This window comes from Orbicella franksi, chromosome 7, assembly GCF_964199315.1.
Source record: "Orbicella franksi chromosome 7, jaOrbFran1.1, whole genome shotgun sequence".
Taxonomy (NCBI): Eukaryota; Metazoa; Cnidaria; class Anthozoa; order Scleractinia; family Merulinidae; genus Orbicella; species Orbicella franksi.
This window is the reverse complement of record NC_138151.1, coordinates 2,438,804-2,449,037: the sequence shown is the minus strand read 5'-3', so window position 1 is coordinate 2,449,037 and position 10,234 is coordinate 2,438,804. Positions and strand designations below refer to the sequence as shown.

Genomic DNA, 10,234 nt, shown 5'->3' with positions numbered 1-10,234 from the left:
AGTCAAATAAGATAAATACAGTGGACTGAGTTTATTTACAAAGAGATCAATCAACACAAAAAATCTACGGCAATCTATTCATTCATTGAATATTAAACCTGCTGTCAACTCGAAATATACAAGCACTTCATTACTGGAGTAAATAGTCAGTCTATACAATTCGAACTTAATAGTTTCAAAATAAACTTTGCAAACTGTGTCAGTTACGAAGCCTCATCGGCACCGGCATTTGATGGCTCCGCCGACGGACGAGATGATGACGAATCAGGCCGAGACTTAGCCGAACTTGTCCGAGAGGAACGCGACTTTGGCGATCCAGCTCTCGAGGACTGTGCAGACTTTGGGCTAGCTGTTCTAGATGGCTGTTTAGCGCTACCATGATCTGATTTCTGTGACTTTCCAGACGCTGGCCTTGAAGAGGGCGATTTTACTGAGGTTGGTCGGGACGACGGGTTTTGCCCCGAAGGTGGTCGGGATGAGACTCTTTGTCCCGAGGGTGGTCTTTCGGGTTCCCCAGCCTCGTCGGATTGTTTGTTGTCAGGCAGTTTGTCTTGCTTCACGGGTTCTGGATTTGGTTGTTGTTCCATTATTGTCTCTGCTTCCCCATGGATGATTCTGTGAGCTGCCAAAAGATGTTTCCGCTGGCTTCGCTTCACTGCAGACCAAAAGCAAATAACTGTTTTAGCACTTAATAAGTCGAGAGAAATTTCTCTTCGTTTTTCAAACTAAGCTTTTAAATGAAACATAACGTAACAGAAGCTAATATTCTGTACCGTTCTCTCTCATTGTAATCTTCTGTACTTCAGGTAACAGGAACGACGTGACCAACTCGGCAACAATTTCTTCAGATTGTAGTCTGGTTCGCCTGCAGGAAAGGAGAAAACCTCTGTTTATCATCATAACTCTCTTTCTTGCAGACGTTTACGAAGTAAAGCAAAGTGTGGAATGGCTCTTTTTTCTGGGGAAAACTTGCCGCATGAAACATGGTACGGCAATTGTTTTTGAAGTGTGTTTGCATATCGTCCTGTTAGTAAAAATTTAGTGAGTAGAACTTTTTTGGAAACCTGCCCATACGCAGAGTTTCTTATGCCAGAGTTTTACACAATGCAAAAGTTCTTACGTTTTCTCCATGTCGTAAGCTACTTGGTTGATCTTTTCTGCTTGTTCTTGGATTTCTTTCCGGGCCTAAGGAAAAGAAAAAGTAAGCGTTATTTTTAACAATTAACGGTTTGAATAACAATGATTTAGTTGCTACCTCACAAGAAAGTTCAGTTGTGTTTCTTCTCTAGATTGTCCGAACCAAACAAGGGATTCCGGCTGGTCACGTAATCTTTTCGTGACGAGAAGATTGCGTGACCGATCCTGGGATGGAGGTGGCCAATAAAAATACAAAACCTATAAGGAGTATGTGAACTCGCCTGTTCATCGGCTGTCTTGTCAATGGCTCCCATGATTATATCTTCAAGGTAAGTATCAACAGTTGATTGATGAACCTTGACAACCTGAACACAATTTAAACAATCACAATCTTAATAAACCACGTGATCTTGACAACCATATACACGGGAGAGAGGGGAGGGGGATCTCATTAAACAGTGCACAGTGAAAGTTTACTTGCACAGTAAAAGCAAGACAACCTATGATTTTGTGACTCATTTTACGATAGAAATAGTCAAGAGATAACCGGGGGTGGGATGGATTTACTTCACGGCAACTGCAATAAAATGTTGAAAATCTTTCCAATTCTCTTTTTCTTTACTTGAATGTTTGTTTATTTGTTTGTTTTTTAGCGTACCTGAAAGGATCTAAATTGCACTACGCCAATAAACTTTTGGCTAAATAAAAACAGAATTATTTCCTAAACGTAATGGAACGCTTTCTGTGCCGAAATCAAGTTATATCTTACTCTCCGGACCTTTTTTCGTCTCGGCTGAATAATACAGTCGCAAGTTGTTATCTCAAGTAATTCTTATTTTTCTGCCGTTCGCAAATTTGGCTTTATTGTTTCTATTCTACGAACATGTATATAATACAATCACAACAGTTTAGGTCTTTTAGGTAAAAATGTCTTAATTATTTAGAAGTTGAAATTCTGAATTTAATACATTTTCAATTTCAAAACTTTCCTTTTTCGAAAGCTATCAATCTTCGGTTTGTAATAAATATCTTTCAGCTATGCACGGTGACATCAACAGTGTTGTTTTACTTTATTATTCTTCTTATTATTTTTCGACGTGGGTTTAAACTTGTTTACTGTTTTAATAAAGCTAAAGCTTAATGTACATGGGTATATCAAATAGACTTTTTTCAAGCAAAGCAAAGGCACAATACAAAGAAAACCCGAAATTTCGATACAGGTAAGAAACTGTTTTTCAGCGCTTAAAGAAAAATCTTTTACAAGGTATTAAACATCTGCAACTACTAAATCTCAGCTTCCTGTCATTTGGTGCGACATTTACCTTTTACAACGAGTCGTTTCTGAAAACAAAACGGCTTAATTTAGAAATTTTACGACGCACTCCAGTTTTACGACATGAATGCGAGTTTGAAGTAAACATGTCAGAAAGAAAACTAACGTACAACGCGGTCTAAAGAAAAGAAATAGTCACAAATGGTACAAAAAGAAATCCTTATTTTAATATCTTGTGATTGTATAGACATATAAAATCACACCTGTTTGAAAATTTCGTCCTCTTCTCGTCTTCTCCTTTCTTCAAGCTGCCGCCTTCCGCTTTCCTCAGCTTCGCGAATTCTTCGTTGACGCTCAGCCAGCATGGCAAATGCATGGATTCTTCTCTCTTCCTAAAAAATAATGAACCATAACACTTGGTAATCATTATATTAAACGAGACATTTCTGCGGCTAAAGATGAAGTAAGACTGACGCGCTTTTTACAAAAGGATACGATTGTAAAAAAATCCAAGAGCGTGGTGATGTGTGGTTTTGATCACTAGCTGTGATTCGCTGAAATTCTTTGACCACATACTGTTAAATTATGACTAGACCAGTGTTTTATGGACCGATAATAAGGAAAGTTACCACAAACAACGAATTTCGCTCCTTGATCAATGTTACTGAAAAGTAATATGAAAAAAAAAACACTGTTTATGAAAATACACCACGCATAAAATTAAAACGAGTTTGATGTTATCCAAAACAATTCCCATATGTTCCAGCCCGTCCCCATTATTGTTTTAAACAAAAACAGTTTGCAATAAATTTTGCTATTTATTATTCTGCTATTGCTATATGCAGCTGTTCTGAAAAAGTCGTTCTTCAAAAGCATATGCGACAATGCCGAAAGGTATTATAGATAATGGCGGTTCACCGTTGCTAGATCGATGCTTGCGATGTTTCAGTGTGACACAAAAAGAAGATAGTGCGCACATTTGAATTCATACTTTCTCCTTGTCTCTTGCTGAAACACCGAGAACCTCAGTCAAGCAAAGATAACCTATCACTTGCCATTTTACCTATCGGCATCGTTGCGTACGGTTTTACGCCTCTGTAGCACAACCTTTGCCGAAACGGCAAGAGATTGATCAGCATAAGATTTCTCCTTATAATATCAATGCAGTGTCCAAAGAAAATCGTCATTAAAAGGTTAGTTAGTCTTGATGTATGACCCAGTTCTCATGACTAACTTAATAAATAATGTATGGCGATACGTAAGGAGATTTCGTATTTCAATCGTAGGGCGCCACAGGATAAGAGGAATCAACTTTACATCGACGCAATAAACAATGGAAATGACGCTTTTGAGTAAAGTTTTCACAACAACAAGAAGATAAAGAAAACATTCTCGAATACAAAGGTGATACTTGAACGATTGGATGGAAACGAGACGATAAACAAAAAAACATTTTTTAACAACACATCAATACAGGATCATGTGTGAGTTCCTGTCTCTTTGTTACCTGAAGTCGAATGAGCTCCTTGCTCAAAAAGTCAAACATGTCGGCTAGAGTAGAACCTTCCATCTGAGCGAGTGCTTCCTCTACAAACGATTCCTGTAAAACGGAACAAGTAACAAAGAACAAGTAAGTATTGAGAAATTTACCCAAGATAAAAAGTTTGTTTCTGATGGGATGAATCCATGGATTAAAAAAAGAAGTTGACAGAAGCAGAAAGTACGCTATTTTAGTGAAAATTCGTCATATCGGGGACCGTTCAAAAGTAGGGTTTGTGATACTAAGAGGTTCGATACAGTGGGAGCTTGTTTTTATTTACTGTCTTGGTATGTTACAAGGTTCGTTATTAGTTCGTATAGTGTGATCGTCCGGGTGAGGGTAGCTCTGAAAAGAACTGTTGTTGGTGACTGACGTTTCGACAACCTGAGCGGAAGTCATCTTCAGAGTCAAGTTCACTGCAGTCTACCTTATTAGTGTCCAGTCTCCTTTGTCTTTGTAAGCTCAACACAGCCTGTCGTTCATTTCTCTTGTCCAGCTGACCAGCTTCTTGAAGGGCATGCGTACTGCGCAGCTCCTGAATCAGCTCCAAGCGCTTTTCCTTTCCTTCAAACATCTACACGTAGAATGAAAAAACATCCACTTATTTGTTAAAAAGAACAAATGAGGTGCACTACATTCAGAAACTTGACTATGATCTACGTATTAAAGAAGGAGACTGATGCACGAAACCACTACAACTAAACATGCTGAAACAGTTCCTGCACAAACAACTCACCATATTCTGAATAGCACGGCCGCGGATCACTTTCTGTAAGAAAATTAAGGCCAGCTCCTCCTCTTCTTCAAACTGAAAAACAACGAAGGAGCATCTTGTGAGATATCTTTATATGGTAAATTTAATTATCTTTCACATTTACTTACAATTAAGACCACAATGAAAGCGAACATCTAAGATACAGTTCATGACAGAAAACACAGATGGTAAAGAAACATGAAATAAAAGATTTGCGTTCTTTACCTGGGATGGGACCTGAACCGATGGAGTCGGAGGGCGTGGTATTGGCTTCTCCACCTTCACCAAAAACTTGAGCGGTTTTTCAGGCTCTGGGGGCCTCTTAGCTAACTCGATTGCATTTGCCACTTCTTCTAACTCCCGCTGACGTCGCTGCTTCCTCTTCACAAATCCTCCTTTCCCACTGGACTTGGGCTTTGGAGCTTGAATCCTAGGCTGTGTCACAAAGTCTGGGAGGGAGGCCTCCAGCTCTAACAGACCCTGGTAGGTGCTCAGGTGGTAGCTCTTTACATTATATTGTTCAGAGCCGCGGTCAAGGAACACGCCTACTCTGGACATGGGAGCATATGTCTGGGAATCGTAGTTAGAGTAGTCTTTGACTATTTCCCTGCGCTCCAGTTTGCCTTCTACTGTTCGTCGCTTTTCGTTCAGTTTTCTTATAGCTGCAAAGAAGACAATCGTTGTCAAAGACTTTCACTACAAACACTTCTGAACCAGTCAAGCTATGACTTGAGCATTTTCATGTCTGTCACAAACCCGGAGAAAACGAAGTGCTGTATACAGCTTTTTTTATTTTGCTGCATACGGCTTGTAACATTAAATTTCAGTCTACAGATTCGTCCTTAAATTTATTTTCGACAAGGCTTACTCATCATGCGTGTATGAAAGTGTGCTACATGTACATGTGAGTAGAAAAACTCTACACGTTCTATTAGGGTGGCGTTTTTTCTAGCTATAAATACGCTGTGTTTGTTTGGACCATTGAAGGCTAACCATGAACGTTAGTTTTAATTGACGAGAAACCTTTGAGAATTAAGCATGCAGCTATTGCTGACTCATCTCTAGTTGTCTTTTGTGAGAAAAGGTTATGGATTATTACTTTGTTATTCGTGAAAGGAAGTTAGTTAACTTTTCGTAAGGTTTAAATTTCAAGTGTTTCCAAGGTGAAGACAATTTCTAATTCTTTGGTAATTCTAGGATAAGTTCTACTCGAAACAGATACTCACTTTTGATATGCTCAGTTTGAATTCTCTCAAACCTGGCTTCTTTTTCTTGCTGTTTGTTTGACCTGTGTAAAGACAGCAAAAAGTGCTTCAACTCTTTGTAAATTGACATTTTTTTACTCTTCTCTACAGTCTGTTTTTATAATTTCTGACTCTTGTCATAAAACATTTGTGATTGTTTCAGTTATCATTTTACCATGATAGTATTCATAGTGGTGTGTTAGAATGATGCTTCATAAATGAATGCATAAATGGTAGCCTGTGGATGAAGCAATGTCATCACATCACATTATGAGAGAGTCCCTACATTGATAGTACATTCTCAGCATCTAAAAATACTTGTTAACTCCTTCCCCCTGCCCATTCCTACCAGGCACCTCATGAGGTTCACTTTTTGACCTTCCTTTTTAGTTACATTTGACACTGTCACAATAATTGGCTGATGGTATAAACACTGTATAGCTTGGATAATAATCAAGAGAAAACTACTCTTAGATCCAAAGATAACTTTATAATTATCGTGAACTAGGCCTAAGATGACACAAGCAGCAGCAGAATTCACCAACTGACCATAATCTATCAAGTCTCTTGGTGTTCAGTTCAGTGTGATCTTCCTCTCTTTGTTCAAGAATTCTCTTTAAAACCTCAAGTCTTGCGTCCTGTAATCTTTACATGGAAAAATATCAAGCCAATTAATTTTACAGCAGTCAACTTTTTCAGATACATGTACTGCAGTAATGGACATTTAAGTTAAAATGTTACATCTAACAATTAATGTTATAATTTCTGAGAAAAACTTTGAAAGAAATTGTTATCATCAATTTTCCATACTATAAGTCTAAACAATTTGTTTTCATGTTTTTATTTTTGGAGGCACATTTGTTTAATTACTGAATCTTTAAACTTGTGGCTACAGTACAATGAGCATTTAGAATTTCCCAAACTTGATACATTCAGGGAATATACTATTTAGTACACATCCAGAGTAAGACTTTTCCCCCTTACTTTTCAATTTCTTGTTCTCTGAATGCCCACTCCCTTCGTTCTTGCTCGTCCATCATCCGTTTTCTTTTTTCAAGATTCTCCATGTCATTCAGAGCAGGAAGTGTAGCCTCCCTACAATGACGAAGAATAAAGCTGTTAAGTCTTGATATCAGTAAAGTCATGTAACTCCAAGCTACTGGTTACCCATGCACATAAGTTTCATGACTACACCTTCATGGTGTCTTGCAGCCAAACGAAGTAAAAACCTAGGCTGTTCATCATATGTTCCTATAAATAATTTACAAAGCGTTCTTACCAGGCCCGTTTAGCCCTAGCTCTCTCAATCATCTCAACTTCTGCTAATCCTGCTGGTAGACCACGGCCTGCAAAAAAATTCTCCAGTAAGAAAACTGCCACTGAGAGTCTTAAACAGGACACAAAGATAAGCAGTACTTAGCATAGCCAGGCTGTACTTAATACAACTAAATGCAGCCTGGTTAATTAAATTGACACTGTACTTTACCATAAGACAGAGTAGCCAGTGTCAGTAACTCAGGTTGTGAGCCTGGTCGTACTACATATTCTGGAGTGTATGGGTCTGTTTGCGTCTCACTGTCCCTATAGTCTGTTTGGATCTCTACTGTCCGTGTGGCTGGAGTAGGGGGCCTGTCAGCTTCCATTTCAGGAGCAGCTAATGAATCCAATCTGTTGTGAAATGTAGCACATAAAATCAGTAAACTATATTTCATATCACTAAATGTTTTTAAATGTTTTAACATTTGTCCCAAAATTCTGTCCTAAAAAGAAGCTTTATGATTTAATGATTGTAGAATTATCTATAAATTTTAAAACAAGCCCATTTGTTGGCAGGTGATAGAATTACAAGCCTGCATTAACCACCTCAATATTTTCATATATCCTGCCCCCAAAATAATGATAATAAAATCAGCAATAACATTGGGGCTCTCATATCCTAAAATATATTTGAAGATGATTCTCAGTTGGCCAATGATGATTCCCTGAGTGGATTGAGAAATTTTACATAAAATACTTTTAGTTTTCTTACTTGGATGACTGTAGGAGGACATCAGGAGGAACTTGCTGTAAAAATGGAATGATTGGTCTGCGAAAGTACTTATATCTGTCTTGTCCAGAAACATGAACTTTTTCATATTGTTTGGAAGGAACTTGAACAGTTGGATCATAATTAAACCTAACAGAGAATAAATTAATAAATGCAAGTTAATGATCATTGTGTGTCAATGTATACCAGCTATTTGAATAAAAGTCTTTTCAACAAACAATGATCGTTTGCCACAAAAAGTCAATTTTTTTTCTTCAAAGCAAACTGTGTCATACAGCAACTTGGATTTTGAAGCAGGCTTGCTTCGTGTCAGGTCCTTGTTGATCATTCAAAAGACTGATAAAATTAACGCTATCCACAAAGTATAACATATTATACAGTGACAACTTGACAAAACTAAGCTATCAATTGGATTATTGAGCATTTTATCACATGCATTACTGCAGCTTTCAATAACATGTGAACTCTATTCAATCAATGGCTTTGTGTTTTGCTACCACAAATCACTTTAGCAGACATCTTAGGAAACAGAAGTTTACTTCAACAGTTTCAAAAGGTCACGTTTGTGGGTTGTGATTGGTAGATTTTGATCTATTTTGTTTGTTTCTTTATTTGAGTGTTTGTTACCAGTAGTTGTCATCCTTATTATGATTGACACTCTGGCCATATTCATAAGTAACATTGTGAACTTCAGAGTTCACATGTTATTGAAAGTTCACATTCACATGTTATAGCCAGGACCATCATTTTTACATTTCATTTTTCAACATTAAGTAATACAAATTGGCCCAAATGATTCATCTTTTAGTCCCTGAATTATTTCTAACAAATTACTTGTATTGTCAGTGGTGAATCTTTAAATAGAGTTTATTTACGTGGTATATCTGATGAGAGCATCCCTGTCTTGCTCAGCATATCCCCTCCATTGTCGAGGTATGAACTTGGGTACTGGGTCTGTCACCTCCAGGTGAATACCATATCTGGGATAGTGACGCAAGTCACTAAACATTGTCTTGAAGTGTGGAACACGTTTCTGTGCCATGATACGTAGGGAAAAAATAAAATATTCTCAATTCTAATGGAAGCCTTTACAGGTTTATGTACAAGAATGAAGACAATGAACTTTATCACTAGGACTTCCTGTGTGTACAATGTAGTCTAAATGGGCCATGTACATGTACATCTTGAAGAATATTAAAAAACAAAACCCCGCCAGCTCCCATGGTTAAAAGCACAACTTCTGTTAGACCCTCCACTAAACTGTCAGTCCAGCTGTACTGTTTAACAGTACATAAAAAAATTAGGATCCGTTACTCGACTGACACACATATTGGCCGAGGTATCAACTGACACTCGACTGACTTTTGACAGATACTCAACAGACACTCAACCGACTAGTCAGTTGATATATCAGCCACATATCAGTCAACGCTCACCCCATAAAAGGCTAATACTTGGCCAATGTATTGACTAAGCATTGTTTGATATATCAGTCAACAGTGTCAACCAACACTAATACTACCCACAGTTAACATGATCTAAAAATTAATCAAGCCTACATGTATGAAATTGGATAACTTCATACCAAGATGAAACTATATTTTGTTCAGGATGTATACTGTACATGTAGCTTATTTGATTGTACTTACAATTCTATCAGTTCCCGTGTGGGCCTTAAATGTAGATCTTGCATGGTCCCTATCACTTGACAATGTGTACAACGGATCTGAAATGAAACAAGTTCTTTTACATGTAACTAACTATTACACAGTGACCTGTGTGGTCATTGCTTTCATTCTGCGAACCTTTTCTGGCGATCTGATATATAAATGATTTTCTCTGACACATTTTCAATGTCACATAAGCTAACAGTACAGGTACATGTAGCTGGCTGCGTAATGCTGATTCCAACATTTGCTTGTTGTGAGTGCAAAGTTTTACTCAGCGGGCTGAGTATTTCGGTCAAAAAGGACACAAAGCAGAAGTTCTTTTGCATTAGATACGAAATAATATTGCACTGAACATCACATCAAACACAGACTAGATTTCAGTATGGACGGATTGGAAAAAAGTGGAAAAAAACGAAGAAGCACACAAATTATCCTGATAACATCACGAGAAATTCTCACCATAAAGGTAGTCATGAGTCCTTGAGTTTTGAAGTTTCCCATGTGTTACTGTTTGCGTTGAAGACATGGCGGGACCAGCGAAAAAATTGTGAATTTAGCTGAGAGAAATT

At 37.8% G+C, this 10,234-nt stretch overlaps 1 protein-coding gene across 1 annotated transcript; it reads right to left on the bottom strand.

Moving 5' to 3' along the window:
• Nucleotides 1-16: 16 nt before the first annotated feature.
• On the bottom strand, nt 17-10,207 carry LOC145492046 (cilia- and flagella-associated protein 91-like). The gene is made up of 18 exons (XM_081471357.1): nt 10,125-10,207; nt 9,645-9,721; nt 8,871-9,028; nt 7,978-8,124; nt 7,435-7,616; nt 7,228-7,294; nt 6,933-7,043; nt 6,498-6,593; nt 5,931-5,992; nt 4,930-5,366; nt 4,687-4,758; nt 4,378-4,524; nt 3,918-4,010; nt 2,674-2,802; nt 1,419-1,502; nt 1,121-1,185; nt 774-865; nt 17-655 (listed from the first exon to the last, which is right to left on the bottom strand). The coding sequence occupies exons 1-18, from the start codon at nt 10,189-10,191 to the stop codon at nt 204-206; spliced, it is 2,538 nt and encodes an 845-aa protein (XP_081327483.1). The 5' UTR covers nt 10,192-10,207; the 3' UTR covers nt 17-203.
• Nucleotides 10,208-10,234: the final 27 nt, after the last annotated feature.

What these genes read in the sequence shown, in the direction of transcription:
- LOC145492046 (XM_081471357.1), bottom strand. Translation starts at nt 10,191, where the DNA reads ATGTCTTCAACGCAAACAGTAACACATGGGAAACTTCAAAACTCAAGG. An exon ending in TCAAACTGAGCATATCAAAA is followed by an intron (nt 5,367 to 5,930) that starts GTGAGTATCTGT and finishes TCTTCTTTGCAG; the next exon opens with CTATAAGAAAACTGAACGAA. An exon ending in GCTTACGACATGGAGAAAAC is followed by an intron (nt 866 to 1,120) that starts GTAAGAACTTTT and finishes CCTTTCCTGCAG; the next exon opens with GCGAACCAGACTACAATCTG.